Source organism: Netta rufina (genome assembly GCF_964035555.1).
Source record: "Netta rufina genome assembly, chromosome: 9".
In the NCBI taxonomy this organism is placed as follows: domain Eukaryota; kingdom Metazoa; phylum Chordata; class Aves; order Anseriformes; family Anatidae; genus Netta; species Netta rufina.
Genome location: NC_140132.1, coordinates 5,940,734 through 5,967,911, shown reverse-complemented (window position 1 = coordinate 5,967,911; position 27,178 = coordinate 5,940,734). Strand labels below are relative to the sequence as shown.

Sequence of the window (27,178 nt, the reverse complement as noted above, 5' to 3'; positions counted from 1 at the left end):
CTGCAGCAGAGAGAAGCTGACCCTCTTCATCTGCAACAATTTCAAAGGGAACTCAGGGTATTCAGAAATCTTGAGCTAATTTGCTATATAATAAACAAGATTCGTACAACAGGGAAGACTGCTATGACTCACTGTACTGAAGAAGCAGCCTAGTATGAACAGGACTGATTTGAATCAGCAACTTTGGCTCTGGCTATACTACAGACATGCAGTCAAAAGTTAGGTCTTTGATAAGTTACAGGAACAGCAGTAACCTGGAAGTAAGCTTCCAACTGCCTAATAGCAGGAAAACCTAACTGGTAAATGCAGGATCAGAAACAGTGAGAAGTTCAGCCCATCTTCTGCTATACAAGATCTGAAAGCCAGCAGCTGTGTACAACACAGCAAGAACAAGGAGAGCAGATACAGAGGTGTGCAGCAGAAAGGACCCATACAGCAAACAACTCCAAAGATCTCTGGAGCATATCTACAGAGAGCAATGAAATGTGACGTGAAGTACATCACGGCCCTTTGCAGGGGTGAGCTGGGGCTCCAAGAGACAACAGGGCTGCACGAGGGCTTTCTGCTGTTCTGTCAGCCTCGTCAGTGTGACCACACTGCGGCTCTCTCCATGGAGCTCACCATGCCGTCACTGCAGGGCGAGCCTTGAACAATTCCAATCAATACCGTAACTCAATCATGAGCCGAACATTTGTCTCCCCGGAGGCAAGGCTGAGTGTGAAATAAAGAGTTTACTATTTTTGGAGTGGACGCAAAGAAAGTAATTATTAAATAATCAATTAAACTCTTTAAGTTGCCTTACTGAAATGTCTGGCAAAGCGGTGCCAGGCACAGCCTTTAAGAAAAAGCACCTCAGCCTCCTCTTTCCATTTCATAAAGCTTCATTAAACACGGACAACTGTGGTGCTGTCAATAAAGCTTCAGCAGGTGAGACGTGAAGCCCTTCGGATAAACCTTTCTTGTTGATCTCTACCCATCTGAAAGACAAGTTATAAAGCAGAGCAAACTCCCGGGCTGTGCAGTTTGGGCTCAGAAGTAAAGCCCACGCTCTCCCGTGACAGTTGTGTATCTCGTGGCCACTAATTGCTTCTTTCAGCAGTTGTGGACAGTTCTCCTGTTGCTGTGGGCTGGTTTACACAAGTGCTGACAGTTGGGGAAACCCTCGCTTCTCGTCTGGCTGGCTACCCCTGACCATTTATCATTACAGATCATGTGTTTTTACAACTGGTGAGACTAAAGTCAACAGCCTGCAAGGCGCAGCAGCCACTTGAAATATCAGTCATCTGCTTCCCCCTCCCTCCTTTCTGTGCATGGTTAGCATTGCAATGGGGTTTTAATAAGGCATCTGATTTGGTAAACAATTCTTAATTTATTTACTCGGGCAAGACTCCTTTGACTTCAGCAGGAGTTCTGCCAAGCTAGGGATCTTGGGCCGATGCCAATGATAAAATGCCCATTTCACTGGCATGTACGATTTCCTATTTAGTTGCCAAAGAACCCTGGTTACCAGCTTCACAATGGGCTTTGTTTCCTTTACATGGAGAACAATGCAATTGATATTTCCTCTTCTCTCCAGGCAAAGGGAGTTAAGCAGAGAGGTCCAGTTACTGCTGGCAGAGACATGGGAAAACTGATGCTTGCAGGTGCTGCTCCGTGGGCTCTGTGTTTCTCTCCCCAGAACTGCCAAAAAGGAACACTTTGCATTGCCCCATATGCTAAGACACGTTACATCTTCTCTAATATGCTGTGCTGTGTCCACTCATTCTTGCAAGATAAAAAGAAAAATTCCACTGTGAATACCAGAAGGTTATCTGACAGCTTGACAAGAACGAAATCCAACCAGAGAAACATGTCATTCTGTCACTGGCCCGACTGCTGGATTTCTTATTGTTAGTCCTCTAATTTATTCCAGTGACTCTGCAGAACTAGGGCCTGACTAACCAAATCAAAGCCCCCACTTAATTGAGTAAATGTCTCAGTTAATTTAAGGCTCTGAACAGAGAAAATCAGAAGACAGCTAATAAACAGTTGCTGTATTTAAAGGAATGACAATTTTAAATCTACTGATTATAAACACGCATGGTCAAATTACGCCCGTCTCCTCTCTTAAAGCCATAACTACTCCCCTTCTTATTCAGTGCTTCCTCAGCTCCTTCAGTCTGTCTCCACAGACGACGGGACAGAGCCTTCTCCTCTGAGATCCCCGTCAGTCACAGTCCCAGCCCTTCCCCTGGGTCTGGCAGCGATGGAGGATTTATTTTCCCAACCTGCCTGGAAGAATTGTTCTTTCCATACCGCTCACCCACTGCTCTCTCACGTTGCAACTGCCATACTGCACCTGACGAGGCACTCGGACACACTGTTTACACAATGAACAACCTTCCAGGATGTTTTAAGAACAAAATCATTTACTGGAGGCATGAACATACAGAAAGGTGCAGAAGAATTATGACGCAGTACATTTCACTTCTGAAGATGAGGGGCTGTGCTGGCAGATACAGGGGGCTCCTACAGAACCAGGGCCAGAGCAAGCGTGCAAAGCTCTGTGAAGGAAGCAAGGCAAAGCCAGTGCAAAGCTACCTACAACCTACCAGCCATTATATGACCTTGTGCTGTATCCTACTTTCTTACTCTTCTAAAAGGCACAGCACTGATAATCAGCGTCTGTCTGGAAATTCAGAAGAGGCACAAGTTAAGTTGAAGGAAAAAGAGCACACTTGTTTATTTAGAAGTCTAAGCAATCATAATAAACATATGCTCAAATAATCAGCTCCCGTGTAATTACTCATTTGCAGGCATAGTTATTAGGTAGGTAAATTCAGTCTTTTTTGGAAATGCAGGTCAAATATTTATCTCTGAGATACATTAAATTCAACACAAGATTGAGCTAAGGGCATATATTAGAGTGCAATATTTACCAAATTGAAGTGTTTAGACCTTTCAGACCTCTTTTAAAACCTTGACCTTGGAAACAAATAAGGACAGTGTTATTTTAATGTGCATTCAAATTTTAACAACACAGTCACACAGCTCTAGTGGAATCCACATCGAGTTTCCACTGTAGATTGCTCATCATTTCATTATGGTTCATTATGCTGATAACTGTCAGAAAGCATTAGAAGCAGGGGCCTTGAGTAATAGCACTGAAATGGTAATTTAAAAACAATATACTTTCTGGAGGAAATACAGCAGTGCACTAAATTCAATTAGAAGAGGCGAATGTAAAGACAACTAAGTGACGTTTGCTGTTTCAAGTCAGGCTCTTCGATTTCTTGATAACCTAAACTGGAGAAAGACCTTTCAAAGCAGGCACTTTTCTCTTGCATCTCACTGAATTTGCCCTCATTATCTCTAAGCTTCTCTGGTATAAACTGTCTTAAATGCAACCGTTTCAGAAATATTTCAGGCCACGCCAAAATACCAATCAACCAGTCACTGTTTGGGTGGCAACAACGGACTAAATTTTTCAGGGTCATTTACTGAGACAAATTTCAAGCTGGACAGCCTGTGCTGGTAATCTCTCTTTTGTAAAGGGCTTCCAATTAAAAATCATTAATAATCGGAACCAAACGGACAATATAAACAATACAAAACCATCCCGTACTTGCTCATAATGTGAGCATTGTTTGGTAAGACACAGTCTGAGAACCCGACTCATTAATGGTGGGGACGTGGGACCAACGCCCATTAGCTTGGGCAGGAGCTGCACCTGCCTGCACCAGGCTGCAATTCGGTCTCCTACCCACATCCTTACGGAGAAGGAAACTTGAGAACGAGGCTCATGATTGAGACTGATTGTTCGTCAGTCTTGAGGATGTGTGTGCTGGTAAGGCAATTTATTCCCCATTAGATTGCTAACCCTATGAAAAGCCCATCCCCTCAGCAAGCACTGAAGCGTAATGATGGTCTGAGTATTTGTCTTAATGCAACTTTTGCAGTGCTTCCAGAAGGGAAAAACGTCTGTGTTTTCCTAAGTTTATGCTCGAGTGTACCACAGGTCAATCATACCACCTCCATGCCCAAGCACACAGCTGACAAGCCCACTGTGCCTCAAAACTCAGTCTAAATTCCCGAGTTAGGTCAAGGAGGCAGACCCAGGGCGGCTCTGCTCCTCGGTGGTGACAGACACAATGATGAATATCCCCATGAGGCAAGAGTGAGGGAAAAGAGGCATCGGTAAATGTGTATGTCAGGGTTTCTATGCCCGGCCTTCCGACACAGCCCACTGTCTCCTATGCTCACATCCAGCCATCTTCTGCCCTTTCTCATAGGAGATTTAAGGCAAACATAACCACTCACTTCAGCAGAGATAAATAGAGCAGAATGCTAAAAACGGAGCACAAGTTATTTGTTGAGGTTGTATGCCTGGCTTAACTGAAGGTTAGGCACAGTTATTACAACTCAGCAAGGGACAGAGATGCCAGATCGTGGTGTTAAAGAGCAGGAAAACGCTGGAACACCTCTTCTGACCAGCGCATCAGGACATGGGTATTGCTCAGTACTTACCATGGGATTTGTGAGAAGGGAAAAGAAGGGGAATTCTCCAATTCCCCTTCATCCACCAGCACAGTCAGGCTAATGGAAAGCCCTAACAATCCTCCTCCCTCAACCCACAAGGCTAGATAAGTGACGAGGCCAGCCAGTCTATTACTAAAGGAAATCAATAGCCAAGGGTCAAAGCTCTACAAAAACACATCCTAAGAAGCCTGAAGTTCTTCATCTCAAAAATTGTTTAGAAATAATAAAGAAAGTATCAATCCTCAGTCTATTCCAGGTGTTCTCTCCAAATTACCTGATGTTACTTATATTCACCTGGTCTAATAGTTCTCCAAGTGAACAGAAACCTGATTTTACAGGCCAGTGGAGCAGAGTCTATCTTTTTGCTAGAAGAATGGATCTCAGATACTGCGTTTTATTTCTTCATTAGTGTGCCGTCACACTGAGTGATTACTAAATGCTGGGCTGAATGAGAATACCAGGGTTAAAGAGACCATAATGAACAAAGAAGGTGCCTGATTATTATGGCTGTCAGCACAAGGGAATTGGGTTTGTCACCTGGTTTAACCAACTGGTAAGAACTGATTAGAGTCTGAATCCGTCTGAACAAACCTTTGATGTTTATGCTCCCTTCCGTCTCCGCATCTTGTCAGGAAGGGCGGACAAACGGGGAGTTTCTTCCGGAGGGGCTTCCTTCAGCAGGAGCCCTTTAAACGGCTTCTGTCACTTGCCTCAAACACCAGGGAGATGGCCACTTGGTCCGGGAGCACGGCAAGCAGTGGCCCCACCGTCCCCATGTGCCGCGGGCCTGTGCCACATGGGCTGTGTCATGCCCGTGCAGGTAGCACCACCACAGCCATGTTCAAGCTCTGCTGAGGCAACCTCAAAGAGAAGGTGGCAGCAAACAAAGCCGCCCCAAGAGCCAGCTCAGAAATAACTTCTGGGTCTTCCTTCACCTTGGATCACAGCAAAAACAGCTTTTAAGCTGCTGGTGTATTCCAAGCTCTGAAATGGGATCTCCAGAGACAGGCCTGTTTCCCAGGGCCAGACGGCCGTGGGATCGTGCTATCGGCCTGCCTCTGCGTGCCAAGTCCTCCTAGATGCTGCAGAGATGAAGACTGAGAGCAGCACCGTGGCCCTTGCCCTCTCTTTTTCACTCTTCACATTTGCAGTGTAAAAGACCGAGATCGGAGACTTCAACTTTGACTGACCTCCGAAGACCAGAGTGGGGAAGGCTGCCAGCAGCAGGCCCAAGACTTGACAAAAAAGGGCTAAGCTTGCAGGAGAGCATGCTGCAAGCAAACATACATATCATTTGTTCACAATTCCCCCATCTGGAAGTGTTTTGCTCTCCCTTCAGACTTTGGTCCCTGCACATGCCTAGTTAAATTCAACCAGCTGATTACTAATTTGATTTCGGTTTGGTCAGGATATCACTCACTGCAACCAGGGCTTTATGAGAAACTTTTGCTGCTATAATGTTATTTAGGATGTATCTTGTGACAACAGTTTTATTGTTGCAAAAATACATTTTCCCTAACAAAATTGTCAGGCTTTACATCTTCCACTGTAAATTGTGTTATAAAAAGCATGATCTTACCCACTTCAGCGAGGTTTCACAACATAGCTAGACCTCCATCCCCAGTCAATGTTTGGCAAGGGTCACAGGGACCTCTCTGCTTTCTTGCTAAGCAAAAGCAGCTGCTCCTGCCTATGCCCAGACCTGCTTAACCACCACCCAGCAGAGCTTACAGCTGAAAGGAAGGAGATTGCTGAGGAAGAGCTCAAATCAAGGGGGTGTGGGGAAAGGATGAGTGCTGCTGAGTTATGGACATGCTTTGTTTCTGCCTTGTAAGGGAGAAATTAAGATTTAAACAAATGTGAGTCATCTCTCTAAAATGAATTTGGAATATATTAAAACGTTACAAAAGAAATATCTCAGCCTTCCCTCACAGACACACACACACTACATAAATATACAGCTGAGCTCCAAAAATCTGGAAGCATTTCCAATGGCTTTCAGGGAAAGCCACACATGGATATCCCCTAGCAAAACACAACCCTTTCACTTATTGTTTCAAACTGCTCTGCTCCTATAGAAACGAAAACCAAAGCTCTAGATGATCACGATTTAACACCAGGGCATGTCTAGAATCCCAGGTCTTTGGCTGCCTAAACCATTAGCTGACACAGAGGAGAAGGAGCTGTTCCAGTAACTCTGCGGGTGCGCACAGCGCGCTACGCCTCTTATTCCCCATGCTGAAAACGTTCTGGTGGAACTAAAGCATAATTCCATTTGCTGTGCACGATGTATTTATACACAAAGGATAAAATAAACCCTATTTTGTTGGGTTTGTTTCATTATGGTTTCAGATTTATTATTACCATTCTTTTCAGAGGAACGTTTTTATGCTCCTAAGGATCACCAGCAACATTTTGAGCAAATTCAGTATTTAATGGAATTATAAATATTATATATTTACCCTATGTAACATAATTATAAGAAAACCTGAAACAATTTTTAGAAATATCAACATTTAAGACGATGAAAAGTGTTGTGATCTATGGGACAGGTGCTCAGACTGGAAATTAGACCCGTAATTAGACCCAACTCTGTTATAGACGTCTGCAAGTCACTCCTCTTGCAGCTCCTCATTTATTTAGGCTGTAAGCTCTCAAGGGTCAGCGCAATTGTGCCACTGTTAGGAATTCTGGGCTGAAAACTAAACGTTTTCTCTCCCAGAAGATGATCCAAAATGCAGACTGCAACTGCAAAGGACTGCAGGAGCTACCGACCACTGCTGTCAGAAATCGGACACTTCCTGGACACAGCTCTCCAGGCAACATGCCACCCATGCACATTTGGAGAAAGACAGAGGAAATAAATGTCGAAAGGGAAAGAGACTGCTTAAAGACCAACTTACGAGTGCAGGGCATGGATGCTGCATCATTTTCAGCTCGGAAAAAGCCCCGGTCGCAGGTGCAGGAGGTAGAGCCTTCCCAGATGGAGTAGCTGTGAGGCGGGCATTTGGCACACACAGCATCTGTCGAGAGCGCCTTGTAGTATCCGATTTTGCAAGCTACATGGAGGAACAGGAAGGGAGAGTGTTACTTGCCTAGGATGCGATCATAAATTGCTGGCTTACTTATTCAAAATCGAGGAAGGAGACATTTCAAAAAGATCTAATGATGTCCTCTTAGCCCCAGGTGAAGAATTAACAATCATCACACTCTTAATGAGTACTCCTATGTCAGGATATACTGATTTCTAATTCCAACAAGAGCCATTCTAAAAGCTGGCTTGGAGATGGTAAAAAAAAAAAAAAATATGGTCTTGTGTTGACACTGCCAGAAAATCAGCTGCCTCTTTGTGCTTACCACGGAGTTAACACATCGCTTAACCCATGTCCACCTGCATTCACACACACACACGGAGCACAACAAAAGGGGTGCGATTGGTTTATTCTGTGACCACTTAAGGAATGGCAGCTGACAGCCAGACACTGCCAATTTTGAAGAGGGAGTGGGAGAGGAACCCACTGCGATTGGCAGAGAGGCCCTCAGCCTGCCATGCCCGGAAACAGCTCGTCTCCCTCCTGGCAAGGCAGGATTCGTTTGGCTCCTTCCCCCCCCGGGGAGGAAATCAGTGATGCTCTCCCTCCCCGAAGCCAGGGCCCATCAGTGACTGCACCGCTGGCACAAGGACCCATGTGCGGCTTGGCAAGCTTTCCGTGACATCATCTTCACAAATGCAATGCTTACACGGGTGGCTGCTTCTATATCACTTGGAAAAAAACTCATTAGTATCACTAATAACACATTTTTAATAGCGGCTAACAGGTATGGCATCCCAGAAACAACTCCCTTGGCTACAGATAAAAGCCCACCGTCACCACTGGCGTTCAGCGCTATGGAGACGAGGGAAGACGTGAGCACGCAATCGTGCAAAAAGGAAAGGTGGTCCCAGCACTTGCTGCGTGACTCACTCTTGCCACTTATCACCTACAATACCTTTAGGGCTCACCAGATGCAGCTCCCACCTGCCCCAAGCCCACACTGGGCCACCTCTCCTGCTTTGCCTTCCACCAGCCCCTCTCCTCCTTCCCTCTTTCTTTTATGAAGCTGTCCAAATTGGGAACGGGAAGGGATTTGAGGAACACATTTATGAAGAGGCAAGTTCCTTCGCACGCTAACCAAAGCCATTTCTGGCACTTCCTTACCGAGCCCTGATTTTAGGACGTGCTGTGTGCCACCCGTGAAAGCACTGGGACATCAACCCGCTTTGGCTGCCCCTGGACCAGAGGATTGTACCAAAACACATCGCCCAAATGACTAGGACATGCTCCCAGAGTTTATATACATCCCACAAGCAGATCAGGTTCAACACGCAAGGTGCTTTTTGGCCACGCTTCCAATGGCCTTGGGGATCCCATGAAAAAAGCAAGGGGAGCTCTGGAGGGAGGAATCGCAGGGAGGACAATTACCTTTCCTTTCATCCTACGACTGCAATATGTGGAGAGGGAGCTGTGCTATCGCTGCATGGCCCAGCCGAGTGGCAGGATCTGATCTGAGATCTCACTCCCAGGTTTTGTGGTTGCAGCTCAGATCAGAAACATGGCCAGGCCCGTGCACAGCCAGAGCAGGTACCCACGGATGGGACCCTACGGCCACACATAAAGAGAAGGGATGGGGAAAAAAACAGTACAAGAGGAGAGCAAGCTAACTGCTCCCATCCATTATTCAAGGTTTTTAAAATAAAACACGCAAACTAACATTACTTTGAACATGAGCATGACAGTTCACAGAAATTATTAAATGATGAGCTGCCTTTTGCTTTTTCACAGTATTCGAGTACTCAGAGACAAACAACCCTGCACCAGCTGTAATGTGTTATTGGAAAGGTAGAGAAATGTCACAGGTTTTTGGGACCATTCCTCCCCCTCTTCTTTACAGGGACCAAACGGATACAGTGGATACTGCAAGGTCAACAGACTCTAATCCAAGGATTTTTTCCCCTTTGTTTCATGCGCTGTATTTTGTTTTCTACTATATTAAGCCAAGATCATTAATATTTCAGGACCTGAAGAAAGCTCTCTGAAGGCAGGGGCTGCTCCTAAAGCGCACACAGCCATTTTGCTTCAGCTGCACAAAATCAGCGGCTGCCCTCTTCATTTTAGTGTGCCCATGGCAGCACATGGCACAAAACAGGATTGGAAAACACTGCGTTAAACCGAGACATCTCCGTGGTACCGTCACCCAAAAACTTGAAACTAATCCTGGAGGAGCAGCTCCTCGCATGAAGAGCTTCGCTCTGCTCAGGCTGCGGCCGGGCGTTTGGGTAGGTTACTGGTTCAGCAGGCAGCAGCCTGGACACAACCTGTCCCTGAAATTCCTTACGGCTCGCTCAGGACAAATCTCCATTCTGCTGCTTTTCTGGGAAGGATTTGCCGGGTGAGACAGGGCATGAATGGCGTCCTTACACAGCTTTCGAAAGATACCATTGTAAAAAGATTAGTTCACATGTGCAATGCAAACTTTGAGTTCAATTCCTTAGCTTTGCCTTAATTAGTTCTTTCTGTTAGCTTAAAAAAAAAAAAAAAGAAAAAAACACGGAGAAATCTTTTCTCACATTCAGATCACCCACAACCATAACAAGGTTACAACCATCTGCACTATTTCCAAGGAAAATTGTCAAACAAAAATATTTTCAATATGAGAAAGCTCTCGGCTTTTTCTCAGAACAAATCACATTGATTCTAAATGGACACCAGCATGAAGTAATTACGCTGATATCTTTGAGTTCCAACGTATAAATCTATTTAATTTATATTTCTCTGAAAGTGAGACAGGATTTACCAAACATTGCTGGGTGATTTTTTATTTATTTATTTTTTTAATTTACCAGTGATACATGTTAAAATTGCAAAAACTGTTCCAAAGAATCATGAAGCTTCAGTCAAATCTCTATGCAAATTTTTCTCAAGCTGTTTTTCAAACCCCGTTTTCTCATTAAAAGCTGATTTTCTGACTCCTATGGTTTTCTTTAAAAAAGAAGAAGAAAAAAAAAAAAAAAAGAATGCATGTGTGGGCTGGAAAGTCTGCTTGCTTGCTCTCGCCAAATGCTGAATTTTCCATTAGAAAATTTCAGCCAGCAATTTCAGAATTTAAAAACCTATCTCCTAATGGATGTGGTCCCAGTAATATCTTTTTAGTCACAGCTACAATAAAATCTAAGTATTAAATAAATCGTAAACCCTTTTTTAAATAGGCTTTGATTTTTCTCTGATTTGGGGGAATAAAAAAATCTTTAAAAAGCATTCTTCTTGCGTATTTAAAATTGTTCAAAAAAAATAAATTGGGCACAGGAAACCCGGGCTGCAGAGCAGCCCCCTTGTAAATCACGGTGCCGAATCTGCGACCTCCAAGCGCGTTCTCTGCAAGGGGGGCGCCCGCAGCCTGGACGGAGCCCAGGGTGGGAGCAGAGCTGAATGAGAAATGGGCTCCCGCCGCGCCCCCCTGCCCAGAAGGCACCGGCGCACCACCAGCAACATTTATTAAGGCAGGCAAGTGAGTAACACAGCTAACAATCCGGGGGGTTAAAGTCAACGATGGTAGCCGACTTTGATGAAAAATCCTGGAATAATATTCTTGGTTAACTGAAGGACAGCGCAAATAACGTAAGAACAGATACGTCAGTGTCGAGCTCCTAAATTTCATCGAGAAAAGAAATTTGTGCATCAAATGCTTTGATAGCACATTACATGTTTTTCATCAGTGGTTACTTTTTCTACAGCTCCTGCCCGTGTGAAAGTATTTTAAGCTCTTGCTTTAATTGCGCCCTTAGGAATAAAAAGTTAGTTTTATTTTCCCCCTCTAATGTTCTTCCTATTCTTTGAAAGGATGGATTTTCTCTCTCAGATTGTAACAAAACCACATCTGCCACATAAGTAGGCAGCATCTTCTCAGCTCTCTTTTACTGTTATTACCATTTCTGAGCAGATTTTTGTGTGTTAATTATAGAACTCAATTGTTTGGATAGCCTCTTTTGATGAGCTTTCTGCCCCGAACCATGAACCCCTCTGTTATTGTACAGCTGTTTTAGTTCCAAATGCTCATCAGGGTTTTCTAATTGTCAAGCTGTCCCAGTGACTAGTTCTTTTGACCTAAAAGTCAAAGAAAGGGAGTCACCCTTGTCTCCCCGACATGAATACCATGGGAGTCCCAGTGGCCCCCCTCATGCCTGCGAGACAATGCCTTTCCAGATCATTGCCACTACAAGCATAATTGGTTTTTGGGTGAAATGAGAAGATTTTAAATAGGATGAATTAATGAGTTTCTTGTAAAATTAAGTCGTTCTCCTGGTCCAATCTAATTACTCACTGTAATGCCCCTGAGGGTGATAAATAAAGATCCTTAGAAGCCAGCGGGTGAAAAGGAAAAAAAAAGAAAAAAAAAAAGTGGCTTCTATTTCTTAAAAGTCAGGTTGCAGAATTAGATGCGAGGCACCAAACGCTGTTCCCAAGTAAAGTCAGATTCCTTTGATGTTCATACTGAAAGATCTTTACCTCCTATTTTGCCTCTTATTAATAATGACTGTATGATCTCCACAAATTAAAATGAGCTCCATGGCTTTAACTCCTGTCTATCTCCAAGGGGAAAAGCTGAGCCCGTATCCCTGTGGCACTGCCACGCAGGAACAAGGAAGGCAGTGTCCCGAGCACAGAAGGCGCAGTGGCTGTAGGGTCACAGCAGCACGTGGAAGCCTCCAGCAGATCAAAGGATGAGGTGCTGGCTGCTATCTGCAAGCCACTGACTGCCACGGCCTTCCAAAGCCCTGCACTGACACCAGCCAAACCCCTCAGCACCCTCAGGTCCCACCGTCCCACCAGGTCCCACAGACCTGCCCACGTCCCGCTAACTTCCACAGGTGCCCCCCCGCTCAGCCTCCTGTAGCACCCCGCTCGCAGACCCTGCTGCACCCGGAGGGCCGCGCAGCCAACACAAGGGGTAAAACCAAGGCCAAACAAAGCATCCAGCGAACCTCAGTTAGCTTTTATTCTAAAAACTATTAAGAATTATTCTTAAGCTTGCCACGCAGTTGATAGATCAACTGCGAAAAAAACTCTCCAAAAATACACACACCGAAAATATCATATTTCTATGAATTAGCAAAAACAGCCTACATATGCAGTGCCCATCTTTGCTCTTGCTGTATGCTACTCGCTCTGCTTTGTCAGTTGGATGTTTTCCACACCATGATCGCTGCCGATCTCTGATGCTGCCCTGATCTTCCATCAGCACCGCCAACACCGCCCACACGAGCTGCTCCCAGCCCCACGCTGGGAGGCTCGGCTCCAGCATCAAGACATTGCAAAAGGAAAAGCAGCCCCTGGACTTAATATCTGCCACATTTTTTTTTTTTTTTTGTCTGAAATTAAAACAAAAAGGCAGAAGGACACCCCAGCCACCCGCAGGTGCCCTGTGCGGCTCGGCAGAGGCCGTGCAGCACGCACAACTTCAGCGCCTTCACGCAGCTCAGCGAATAGGGACGTGCTGCTGAACCGGGCACTCACCACCTCCACGGTGTTGGCAAGAATTAATACTCTCATTCATTCATTAATCCGACAAAAACAGAGTTAAGGCATTGCTCAAAAGTGTATTCAAGCAATAAGCCCTGGTGAGGTGAGTCCCCTCGCCCCAGAAGGTGGCATCGGGCTGCTGGTCCTCGCTGCGAGTGGCGCTGGGAGGCTGCCGAGCCCAGCCCTCGGACGCTCTGCGCCTCTGCTCGAGCTGTCGCCGTGCTCTGGCGCAGACTTCATCCAACTTTGAAAGTTTAATCACCTTTCTCCAAGCTGTGAGGTTTAGGGGATGAGTCAACTAATCAGTTTCAAATAATTACTCAATTAGAAAAACAATTTGACAGTTTCCCCCGAACAGAAGCAGCAAGAGGAGAATTTCTAACAGATTTTTAAGCCAATCTAAGATCTATTTTTTTTAAGAAACAGAAAAATAATGGGTTTCTTGTTCTGTTAAGAAACTAAATTTTACAGAAAAAAATCACATTATTACTAAGGTTTTACAATCTGCTCTAGTGAAAGCTGATTAATTGTCCTAAATCTCCACATTAACAAACCCTAATCCCCTTGTCAGGAGACCTGCTTACAAGCGCCTCTCCCCAGCCCTGCCAGCACTGAAGGGAGCAGAGATCTGTATCTCAGAGCACTGTCCGGCCAGCCTGGGATTACCTCTCATCTCCTGAATTTTAACAGCTCCGTAAAAAGGCAATTAAATTTCCTAAATTAGATAAAGCCTGCGACACAGCGTAGTAGCAGCTTGAAATGGAAAGACCTAACACTATTAACACGGAGCCCCAGCATTACTGTTTCATGCATCTGTTTGCTCCCAACCCGGGCATCAGCTGTCATCAGCTGAAGCCTTGTGCTAAAAAAGAACGAGTGCTGCCAAGGTGCTAACGCGCATCCAACGTGTTATTTTCGGTTATTTTAAAGGTGCCTTTACTTTATATATGCTAATGAGGAATTGCAATTTGCCGCGAGTAATTATTACATTAATCCCCTCTAAGGAATTGTCTATTGACAAGAATTTGTGGATTCATCCTGCCTATAAATCCTTTAATGCTGTTTCCTTTGTGCGGGAGGAATGCCGCTCGCTGCAGCAGAGCTGGGATGTTTTCGGCTACTGTTTGAACTTGTACCACCACTGCCACGGAGCCAGGTCCTGCCAGCAAACCAGAAACCAGCTGCTTCTGCAAGTGCACACGCACACATCCACATACACACGCGGCTTCTTCCTTTTCATACTTGGGTTAACCGGGGACCGTCCGGAACAAAGTTCGAGCTGATTCCTCTGGAGCTCCAGCAAGATGCCTTAATATGGTGTAATCGTCACATCCTCTCTCCATGGCTGTGCCACGCGACTTAAAAAAGAACGAAAAGCTATTTTTATCTCCCCAGAGAACTGCTTGACACAAAGGTTTTGGAAGATGCCTAAATATAGACAGTTCTGGTGAGATCAGGGTGTATGCAACCAGATAACAACTGCACTATTTTTGACTGTCTCACACGGACCCTGGATGCGTGGCTCTGCCCCGCTTCAGAGAAAATAGGCAGAGGTACTTCTGGGAGCCTCCCATCAACATCACTGTAAAAAACTATCAATCCTCTCCTAAGTAGTACATCAATCAAAATGGTGGCGTGCAAATCATGATCCATTAAGTACTTCACACTTGATTACCCCTGACATTTTAGAGAGGGTCATACACTGATGAGTTGCTTCTCTCTTCTTTGCCCTTTGCTATTTGGAGTGCACGACCACTTTTAGTTCATTACTGATGCAAAGATCATCACAGAGCTTAATTTCAACAAGAGAGGAAAACAGCAGCTCGATTGTTTGTCCTTTTCTCCTTCTACGTCCCAAGCTGTACGTTTCTTTATCCTATGCAGATCGCACCTTTCTGAGGAGGTGCCCGACACGGTGCCGTGCAGATTTGTTCAGATTTGGCATTCTCCACCAAAGATGTTCTGAACGCGGAGGAGAATGACTAAAACCGCCCACTGCTTCTCTTTTTTCCACAACTCTAGCCTAGATGTGACAGCGAGGCTGGGGATTTGCTCCATACTGGTCCAATTCACAAAAATACTCAGGGAGGCATCTGGAAGCCGTCCTTCTGCGCTTGCTCTCACTGCAGCCTGGTGCCTCGCAGCGAGGTGAGATCTTCTCTTTCCAGCTGGTCTGGCCTCAGCCTCTGCTCAGTAACCTCCAGGCCATCTCCCTGAGGGTGTCGGTGAGGACAACTCCTTCTCACCAGAGTTAGGGACAGGAGAGCAGCAGAGAGCAGGGAAGGGAAAGCAGGGCCGTTCCTCGGGGCCCCTTATTTGAAGGGAGCAACTGCACCGACACCCAGAGCGTAAACTTCAGCATCCCTGCCTCAGTTTATCCACTTACAAAGTGGCAATAAAATTCACAATAGATGCGTTGAAAAGCTGTTGTGAGGTTTAATTAAGCAATAAGTGCGTACAGAGCACTCGGAGATCTCCAGATAACGAGGCGCCCGCACGAGAGAGGAGGTGATTACTTCTGATGAAACAAAATCTCATGGCAACAGCCTGGCAGCCTCAGCGGGGAATATCCAGGGCTGTCTCAGCTCCCCTCTTCCAGCCTCGGCAGAGGAGGCTCACGGAGGTTGTTTACCTGCTCTTTTGCATCACTGGCTGTGGCAGGATGGTCGGAGGGAAAGCAGAGAAATGCCAGCATGGGCTGGATGCTCCAAGCTGTGAAACGCTGTCCCTATTTAAAAATCAAAAGAGCTGGGAATCTGCTCCTGTCAACAAGCCTTTCAACAGAGAGTGCATAATTTAGCGGGAATAGATGAAATCTCCCACCTTAGGGTGATCTGGGTGGCTGCGAGGGGAAACGCATCTTGGCAGTTCCCACATTCTTTTGTCAAACATCTCTTGTCTGGGAAAGAGCGGAGCGCCAAAAGCCCTTGCAGGTGAATACCTTGGCTGTTTCAAGCTGACTTGATTTAGAGCGATAGCACGTTTATCTGGGCGTTTGGAAAGTTATTAATGAGATCAGCAAATCCTTTCCATGTATAAATTATAAATCACCTTCAGCAATGCCATGTAAATTATCAAGTCAAGTGAGAACATGCTTATTTATCTGTGACAGTCTTTTATCACCAATAAATAAAAGCAAGAGAGGGAATTATCTGCGGAGAAAGACATCCCTCGGAGCACAGGTGCCCAGGGTTAGGTGCCGGCTGGCAGCACAGGGCTGCCTATCGCGACGCCCCGAGGGATCAGCGAGGAAGAGCGATGGAGCGATGGGCAGGCGCTGCAGGACAGCTCCCAGCTCGCCACCACTGAGATGGGTGCTGCACGTCTCGGGCTGGCCTGCAGGACCTGCTTCAGTGGCCCCAGCAGAAATGAAGTTCAGAAAGAATAACCAACCAGGCTTACTCTGGTTTCATGGGTGGCTGCCAGGAGTTTTGGATAGGGGAAATTACAGCATGAGCCGAACTGAGCTTTTAAATTCTCTCCTATCATGAACTCCTGAGACACACCAGGTGCTAACTCATTTTAGCTGATGTACGGCATCTTCATATCGCGACGCAGCCCGTCCATCTTCGGGGTCCAGATAACCCACAGACTTACAGCACAGCTGCTGCTCTAAGAACACAGGATTTGGCCCAGGTGTTCAGCAGGCATATTGCTTGGTAATATCTGAAAGTTCGTTTGTTTGTTTGTTGAGATGGAGGCAGCCATTTGATGAACGTTTTAAGCCAAGCTTTTCTTCAAGAGTTCTGGGATGAGAGAAGCTTCGTTTTGCATAAGAAGGCATATAAATAAATGAAATTAAACAAAATCTCAGGGAAGCAAGCTGCAGAAGCTGATGTTTGACATGAACAATGATTGCTGCGATTGGCCCTGGGTGAGCAGTCCTCTACCTGGCAGTGGGGTAAGAGGAAAGCTTCCTTTCCCATTCCTGCATGATGGCATGTGGCTGCTGGTTAGGAGAAAGTGGCAAAACAAACATCATTTTGCTTGTAATCTGGAAAAGCATCTCCTATGAAACTATTGGCAAATAAACCTGACAATAACATCACATTTTTGGCTCAGAAGCCCTCGTAGCTGACATGACGGATCTATTTATTCAAATATCCACACGATACATAAATTAGCGCAAGATAATAAACAAAGAAATTCATTGTGGTAAGCAACAGCTAGTTAGAAATGGCCAAAAGCACCACTGACTTCAATCCAGGCCACAAAAATTCACCCTAGGAAAGGAATTTGGCCCCGAGTCTCAGCGAGGCCTGGCGCGTGACTCACATCCTCGCCCATCGCCCGCGCTCCTCCTGCTGCGATAAGCGCTATCAGCGCGCGGCTCTTCTGAGCACGACTTATCTCACGCACCACACCATATCGAGGCTTAATTGTGCCTTGGCAGTTAACACAGGGTGCTACCGGTGGTGTCCCAGCTGCATTTGGGATAGTCTAAGAGAGCGAGGTTTTAAAAATACGGCCAGTAAGGGGACCACACACCTGCCGCCTCTTTTCAGCGCACACATCTCACTTTCCTTTGAGGTCCCAAAATCACACCGAGTAACCTCTGCTTCCAAACCCCAGCTGAGCAGAAACATTCCCCTTTTTCCCTCTCCCTCTGTCAGCTATTAGTCAGCACATCTCAAACGAGAGAACCCCGTGCAAAGCTTCGCTGCCTTCCCAGTATGCCTGTGCCTGTCGGGCTTCATGCGTGCACCTTCCACGAACAACCCTCGAGAAGAGCCCCATGGCTACCGATGGCCACCAGGGACTTCTCCCCCCTGCCCACCCCACAACAGCACGACCTGCACTTTGCCTCTGACCCCAACAGCTAGTCACTGCCAAATCTGTCAGGCTTTCCCAGGCAGAACTCCTTTGAGGACTGCCCTTTGCGTGAATTTTCAAACACAGCATCATGAGATTACCAAAATCTGCCTTAGCCTATCAGGAAAACACAGGAGAATCTGTACTTTTGGATGCTAGTGCTCAGACCAGTGTATTGATTTTCCTTGTTCATTATATGCAATTACTTCAAACTTTTGCTTGCCTGCATTCTTTTGTTAAGAGATATGCACTCAAACACACAAACCCGGGGTTTGCTAACAGAACCAAACGGAGAAATTTGTTCATAATGAAAAATTGGGGCAGTTGAGCAGCGCAGAGTGAAGAAAAGCAGGGGCTGCAATGCATTGGTTATGGCGTGTCTGATGTGTCAGGTTTATTCCCTAGATGTATTTTTCCTTTGTGAAGGTGCAGTCAAACAGCAGCCACTAATGGGCCAGTAAATTTGCACGGTGCCAGGCAGAGCTCCGGCTGCATGAGATCAGCCACTAGCTGGGGGAGGGGGGAGATGGATATTTCCCCATATTTTATTTTTATGCATTTGCTTACATTTTGTAGATGTGCCACTTAAAGAGAGCTATTTTTTAAGTTGTGCCCAACTCATCATGGTACATAAGCAATCTTTTGAAAGACCCATATGAATCACCTTTGTCAACAGTAAGTGGGTTTTGACATTGCGAATGCTTGGTGACATTACTCAGAAACACACAAACACGCCTTTTCCCCGGCGCAGTCATTTTAGGGCTTCAGAAGGGCATGACGTTTGAACATATAACTGAAGGAGAGGAAATGACACACCTAAACTAGAAGTCCCCTACCCCAGATTGCCTTCAAGCAACAGGGAAAGTTGCTCCCATGTGGGAGCAGTCACGCTGGGCTCATCCCTGGCCTTAAAAACCAGCTCATGATGTCCCCGTCCCATGGGCAAGGGTGACCCAGGGCAGTTTCTACCCCTGTAACACACAGGACACCCAGACAGCGACCAAAGACACTGAGTGCACAGGGCAGAAGAGCTGCCTGCTGCACCAAGAGCCTTCCCAGAACTGCTGCGAAGGAGCAGCCTCAGCATCCACCGATAGTTACCGAGCACTGGCGGAGCTGACGCTGACTCAGGACCCAGCTGCGCTCCGCGTTCTGCAATCGGGGATTAGGAGCACTGCCTCCGAGCTCGTCCCCCTCCTTACACGCGCAGCCGACGACAGAAAGCATCTGCAAGTCAAAGCACTCACAGGCTCAAGGTCAGGGTTTTCCAGTCTCAAGAATTCTTCATACGTGCAGAGTCTAAAGCACCAATCCCAACAGATTGATGACTTATTTTTTATTTTTTTTTTTACCATCTCTCTCAGGAAAGCAGCTATGAAGGCGAGCATTATTTCAGCTTCTTGAGGGGGACTTCCCTGTCAGTGTGTGTTAGTGACTTGTTAAACAAAATGTTTTGCAGTAAATCACATGGAAATGTGAACTCAGCAAATGCCAGAGGCAATGACAGGCGGATACAAATGACAATTAGAAAGGTGTGTCCGGATGCTTGAGGTATGAGCAATGATAAAGTGCTTGTGAAATTTCACCTGCCTGGATTGGGACAGAGGTTGTGGCCTTGGAAAAAAAAATCAGATGTGCTAATTAAAAAGAAAAATATATGTCTGAGCAGACATCCAAATATTCCAGCCTCAGCAGGGAATAAAACCTACAGATTGTGGGAATTAGTCTGAATCAGACCTCATTAAATGGTCACAGCAAGGTTGGAGAAAGAGAGTACAAGCCAGTGGTTACTGCAGGCATCTCCTTCCTTAGCTGGTGAAAAGACTGAATTCTTTTCACATAATCATTCATTTGCACTCACAGTTTCTCAAATGGATTTAGCAGATCTCTTGTCACCTTCTCTGAGCTGACTTTTTAGAAAATATACGGAACTGATAACAATCCTCTCAAATTCTGAGAAAGAAAAGCAAGACATCCTTTAGCTGATTAAATGTTTAACATTAACAACATCCATTACCATCACCAGCAGCCAGCGATGACTAACAAAGAAGAACATGAAATCACATTACCGCATTCAGCAAACCTTTAGAATATGCCACTTTTCACAGTCAAAAATAGCATACCTTACCAGCCCAGCCTTCGTCAGCCCATTCTGTCAGCAGTAAAAGCTGTTTTCTAGGCCACAGCGCTTTCCATTAGTGCAATGCGATTTGCCACAGCATTTTTAGAAAGCTGAGGTGAACGTGTGATACAGAGGGGGCAATGAGTAATCCAGAAATGAAAGTCTTCAACTTCTCATGTAGGGCAAGGTCACAGAACAGCTGCCTATGGAAAACCCCACGCAGAGTCACTTGCATACCATGCCGTGGCTGCGTATTCCCAGGAGCTTTACGCTAAGGATATTTTAAACAAACTTTAAAACCCCTCTCAACAAATGATTTTAAAAGGTGGCCATAATGACTTCTCATATGGCTTTATATGCTTGTGCTTATAAATTCGTCACCTGGGTAGTTTTATCTCCCACATTAGCTGATGTTTGAGAAGTTTTGATCATTACTCACATTGTTTGAGCATTATATCTGTTCCTAGTAACAAGGAGAAGAAAACAAACCAAAACAAACCTGACGGTATTTTTGAAGCTACAATATCTAGTTATCTAGAATAAAATCCTTCCTGAATATTTGCAAGATGTCGCACCATGCAGAAGCAGTGATGAAAGAACTGGCAGCTTTTTTTGATAGAGAAGATAATCATTTATAAGCTACTAACAAACTAAACAAAAATTAACAAGCTCCATAAACCAATTAAAATTCAAAATGTAAAATGGATGTAATGACTCAACAGCCTGATCACTACTCTCATAAAACCAGCTTAATAACATACGGTCTGAGTCTCTCCACATCGACACCAACATAAATTCAAGTAGCAAATTGAAATTCTCGTAATTAATGGAGTTTCACTGATGTAAAAGCTGTAAGACAGGAGAATCAGACTCAAGGGCTGTGCACAGAGAAGACTGACATGAAATCAGATTTGTGCAAGGCGCTATATCGGAGAACGGCTGTGCTACGGCACCGCATGGGTACGGGGCCAGCTATCAGGAGCCTGCTGCAAGGTCTGTGCAGCAGGTGCTGCATTATCGAAATCTGTCTGAAGGCAATTAAGTGGGCACTGTCACTCTCATTTAAGAGCCCATGCACATCCTCCCTGGCAGTGAGAAAAAAAAAAAAAAGCCTGGAATGACGGCCTAAATATTCTCCAGGGGGTTTAAAAATAAAAAACAACAGGAAGATACAAGGCCAGGAGGGACAGAACAGCATGTAAACTTCCTATTTTTGTACTTTAGATCTGTCTCATTACTATGGAGGAGAGCCCTCCCCTGCTCTGCCCCCTTTCAGCATTTGGCAAGTGACATTGCTTAAACCTTGCTATATGCAACTCAGACTTGAAAAATAATTCTACTTCTAGACTTAAAGATTCAAAGATGTTGCAAGTCTGAACACAATACATCTGTCCTCGTCTCCCAGATAACAAAAGCAAGGCTTTTTTCAGGTGTTTCAAATAATCAATAAACATTCTATGCATATTTAAGCACATCTATATAATGCTTCTTTATGAAGACAACCTTGGCCCTCACAAGAGAGGCTCTTCATGATCTTAGATAAGACAGGGTATATTAATTGGGGACAGGGTATATTAATTGGGCAATGCCTCACAATTATGTGGGTTTTGGTTTGTTTTTAATTTGGAAAGGCCCTGCCTCTCACTGCACTGACCAGCCATTTGCTAACTCTCAGTGAAGGAGGAACATAATGAGGCATTTGCAGGGTGAATTTCAAGCACGCTTAGTTGCCACAGCATGGTTTGAGCAGCGCTCCTGAACCATAAAGCAAGCTGTTGGGTTGAGATTTAACAATCTAGTTTACCTGCTGGATGTCACTGACCGCCTGAGATCAGCTTTTAACTTTGGATGGAGGAAGAGAGTTCAAAAATTAACTAAATGCTCCGTCAATACCTGTCACCAAAGCCTCTGCCAGGAATGAAGCAGCTATTATTCATCACTTACACAGCCCATATCAAAGTTAGCCCTCAAACTCATGCTATTAAAGAGTCTATGCTACGCAGTAATTTGGGGCACCGCTTGCCTTCAGAGAAGGCAGGCAGGATGTTTAAGCAAGTGGTGCAGCCCGTGAATCAGAAAGCCTCCAGAGCTGGGGTTTGAGGCGAGCAGCTCCAACCTGCCCTCCCCGAGGCTGCGCCCCGAGCTGAGGAAGCAGAGTTGAGCCAAGCAGGAGGGAGCACGGCACCTCTGAAGTCAAGGGCTGCTCAAGGAGCCCCAGGCTCCAGGCATTAAAGGAAGCGGCCTCAGGCTCCTCCTGGTCTCTGCTCATCTGCACTGGCTTCTCAGACCAGAAAACCTGCTGAGGGCAGCGGCAGCCTGCGAGCCTTGGGGCTGCAGGTGCTGGCCCTGCGGCGCTCGGGGCTGCGTGTGGGGGACAGCCCTGTGGTAGACACACGGTCTTACAGCGCTGCCAGACCTAGTGTTTATCAAAATCTGGTCCTTAGCCCTACTCCCTCCGTCCCTCCCTTTCAGGATTTTTGGACCAAACCAGTATTAGCCAAATACCTTTGCTATCTATAATGATTTGCTCAGCTGGTGCTGCCCCAGCACAGCCAGCAGCTACATGCAGGGCTTGCAACCTTACCCCTCGTGTGTTCACAGCCAGACCTCGTCCTCCCTCCTCAACAAGAAATTTTTAGTCACTGCAAAATAAACGCAAAGAACCAGAAAGACATTTCTTTCCTTTACAGACTTTCTACTTATGCCCGCCTCACGGCCAAGGCCCAGGCCCGGCACCACCATGCCAGGCCCAGCACTGCCATGCCAGGCCCTCTGCGCTGCTGCAGGTGCTAACCCCAGCCCTCGATTCCTGCTACTGCCTCCTTGTAGGAATAAGATTCCCAGCAAGAGCTCCCAAGAACAGCCTCGGGTACAGAACAGTGACTAATTCTTGACGTTTCATGTTGTACACGGAGATCCCCTAACACGCAACAGCGCTTGCAATCCCTTCCCGCAATACTCTGCATTGCTGCATCGCTGACGTTTTTCTCTGGAAGGTGTTTCTAGCAGTGTCTTTGGGCAATTAGAAACCTAAGCTGCTTTCCCCTTTCCCCTCCTGCAGCCCCAGGCTGGCTGGGGCAGCCACAGATGTGAGGGGCTGAGGGACACCTTAGGAGTCCCCAGAGAAAGTGGGGAAAAAGCCTGCAGGATCTGCTGGCATTAACCAGCACGTGGGAGCTGGGGCAGGAGGGCTAGTTGAAGGAGGAGGGCTTATGCAAGGAAGAACATCGCAGCAGGCAGGACAGGAGAAAGCTTGAGAGGTCCACATGCTGTCCCCCAGTGTCTGGGGGTTTTCAGGCAGCACTAATGGGAGAGGTACTCAGCACACAGCACCTTCAGCCCTTCACATTTACACAGAACAGTGAGGTTTTACTGTCTGGCAAACAGGGTCACTGCAAATGTGTCATCTATCATTGCTCTGGTATTGCAAAATAACACATTGAGCCTGTTCAGAACTCTAGAATAGTCTTTAAGAGTTAAGAAACTTTAAAATGTTCATAGTAAAATCAGTATGATCTGCCGGCTACAAAATACACTGCCAGCACATTAAAAACTAAAGCCCTATCATTTGCTAGAACTCACTTAATTCAAAAGAATAATCTTTCTCTGGCACTTCACTAAGCTCATGAGTTTATGCTACCAAACCAAATGAGTGCTGTAGACTGAAGTTACTCTTTGATCTGGGAAATAAATCCATAGTGAATTCAGGTTCAATTATAGCGTTTAAACGTATGACAGCCACAGTACTGCAACAAGTTAGCAACAAATGCCACTTTCATAGAGAAAACATGCATTAACATGCACAAGCTACAAGGAAAGTCAACTGGTTCTATACAGGTTTATCAAAAAGTACTTTGGCACTTTTATGCAGTCTTTTATATGTATTTGTCAACACATTATAGTGCAGTTCTAGTTACTATGTACAATCCACTACTACAAAGAAATTTCTAGTTTGGTGTGCTGAAAAGTAAAATCTGCTTTACTGATACTTGTGTGCGCGTGCTTACATGCATATTCACAAATGCAGTTGTTGCTACTGCTGAAATTTCATTTGCATGCAAAATACCTCTGGTGCAAATTACCAATAACATAAGGGAGTCCATGAAATGTTAAAGACTTCAAAGGATGAGAGAAAAACTATTTGCATTTTGGGATTGATCCAAAGCACATTAAAGTCAAGGGGAGTCTTTCCATTGGCCGCAACAGATGTTCTGACTCGAGGAAGTTTTGATGCAAGTTATTGACATAACAGTAGACCAGCAAGACCACAAAATCCATTTTCTGAAGAAACTCAACATTAACATCGATAAATGCTGATTTACTGGTTTTTGTCATGGCAGTTGTCTCCCAGCTTCATCTGGGACAATCCTTGCTGCATCTCCTGCTGCCTGCAATGCTTCTTTCTATCTGGATACCCCACATTCATTCCGGTTTTTACACCTACACACTTTTCTCTGTTGTTAATGGCTTTTACATTCTTTCTCCCTCTACATATACCTAACTTTCTAATAGCGTTATCTAATTCCACAAAAGTGACTTATGAGACAAGTACCTATAAAGGACAACATTAAAACTGCCAAAATATGTTTTGATAGATCGCTAACTATAGAGCATACAGATATCAACTGCTTTCCATCTTTGAAAAACTACTAGTGGCTTACCTGACAAAAATAGACAAGAACAGCTAGCAGTTTATTTGAGAATAATCAGCTTAATATTGCTTCTGTGATCTATGTCCCATTCGATCGATGTTTTAGTGCATCTTCTCATTTGGCTTAAACATAACAATGCCCTCTACAACAGGGCAGAAATACTGTTCAAGTGAAGGATGGGAAGCAGAATGTGGTAAAATAAAACAAGGGACTGAGCTTGCACAAATGCAGGTACCAGGAAGATAAATAATGCCATGTTTATTTAAATAAGCTTGAATAATTTATTCATGTTAGAAAGGAACATTTTTCCTGGCATGACCCAAAATAAAATGAACTAGTAAGAGGAGCATTTCTCTAGCAAAAATGCTATTAACGAATGCCATATCTATCCTATACATGTCACCTGTAAAAAAAATCAACCCCATCGCAAGAGAACAAAAAACGCACTAGAATGTAGTGTGCATTTTTCTTCTTCTCTATACTTCAAAGTCATAAGCACTCCTCATATTTCACGGTAAGAGGTTTTATTTCTTGGTTCCCACAGCTCAGGTAATGATATCGTAATTCAAAGGTGGTGTAAAGCTCGCTATAGCTCTGACCTCGTAAACAATTTTAACGCCCTTCTCCATACCCCAACAGATACAGGGCTGCACCTGAGCAGCCAGTATCTCCTTAGGAGGTACCTGTTTACTCAGCTTGTACGTGAGCACGTGCTGCCCATTAAAACCAACCTGGATGCAAAGAAAAGGTCGCCATTTGCGCGCAGGAGGCCATCTTTCAACAAGCTGAGAGGAATTTGCCAAATACCTGAGCTGCGTGGGAGGGAATGGGAAATGAAGCCAAAACACAGCCCAGCCTCACACAGCAAGGCACACGGCACCACCTCTGAATAACCTGAGGGAGGCATGGGCACTGCCAGGTGCCTGACGAGGCCCTGGTTAGCTGGAACCACCACGTTGGCAAACTTGGAAACTGAAGTGTGGGGACTGAGCTCTCTGAGCCCAGAGACCTCATCAGACTGAAACAGCTTCTCTTGGAGGGAAGAAGCCGCGAGGGAGTGAGACCAGGTCTCTATTTCCAGGTCAAAGCTTGGGGGCTACATGCCAGCTACAAGAAGATGGTGATCCCACAGCAACCCTCCAAGAGTATTTACTGCAGAAGTCAGGTGAGCCCCCCAGTTAGTCTGTTCTCCTGCCCCACGGGAGGATAACATGTATCTAAACCATGCCACCAGATTTCCACTGTCTTGTTCTGAAAATTCTCCAGTGCAGATATCCCTCCATGTCCCAGGGCAACCTGTGTTGGCAATACGATCTTCTACAATTGTGATTTTTTTTTCCCCTCAGGTCTAGCTTAACCTGCCCTTTTTGCAATTTAAGCCCATTATTTCCAGCCCTATTACCAGCTCTCTTCACAGCCAATTCATACACACCTCTGCTTAAAGGAAAGAGGCATTTCAAGATCTCTTCAGCTCTAAGCAAGTATGAACTTCCAACTCCTTGAAGAGATCTGAACAGTAAGTGCTAACATAGCCTTCATGGCCCTTCTGCCCGTGTATCCAGGAATCAAGGTCTGAACTAACTAAAAAGACACCGCCTAGTATTTCAAGTATTTCCTCCTGGAATAAAGCCAAAAACATTCTAGGTGATGTGAATAAGAAAATCAGAATTCACGACCTTCAGAAAAAAAACTTCTTGAGTAGCAAAAAGGATAGTGTTCCTTAAAGAAAATTAGGTTCCCCGTATCACATGTATTTGTCTGTTATCAAAGGTCTACTTGCAAGACCCATGACTGATGAATTCATGGCATTAAACAGTTTCTTTTGAGAAATCACATACAGGCTGAAAGAAGGATACAGGAATTAACAGCTAACACGGAAAGAAAAGGCAGGTCACAGCAACACTGGACAATCTTGGCAGTAGGTCTACAGAGTGTCAGTAGTGCATACACACCAGAATTAATTTTATACCAAGCTTGTGTTTCTTCAAAGGATCTTGACTAAAAACCTTGTAAAAGGATAGAGGATATTCTCCAAACATGGTTGTGATGTGTGATTTGAGCGCTTGCTTCATGCAGCTCATCCATATCCCCACCGCTGCAGCTGACAACTTCCCTGTACAGAATCCATCAAGGTGCTAGCACCAGCCAGCTCCAAGTCTACAGACTGCAGAACAACTGGGAAATATTTAGCTTTCTTCTCCCCAATAGCTGCTAATGCTCCAATGTTGTGGCAGGGGAGCACAGCAAGATTTTGCCTCTTTTATCGTAAGGAGCGTTAGGGTATTATATTCACGTGTTTGCTTCAGATTGTGTTATAATGGGCAAACTCTGCCCGCCCTCCATTGCACTTTGATGACCCCCAATGACTCCATCCAAGAGATGAAGGTATAGTATTTGACCCAATTGCATTTTAAAGCCCAAATAAGGCTCTCACACTCTACGCTGAGACAGGCAAGTTTCTTCTTTGCCCTACCCACAAGTTACTGTGACACAATACTTAAGACATATTGCAAATT

General features: G+C 45.3%; 1 protein-coding gene across 1 annotated transcript in view; it reads right to left on the bottom strand.

The window, feature by feature from the left end:
• The window catches only part of EPHA4 (EPH receptor A4), a 95,151-nt gene that overhangs the window by 52,449 nt on the left and 15,524 nt on the right, over positions 1-27,178 (bottom strand). The window contains exon 4 of the mRNA XM_084292154.1: positions 7,422-7,577. Within this exon, the coding sequence (XP_084148280.1) occupies positions 7,422-7,577 (156 nt within the window). The remainder of the gene's footprint in view (positions 1-7,421; positions 7,578-27,178) is intronic.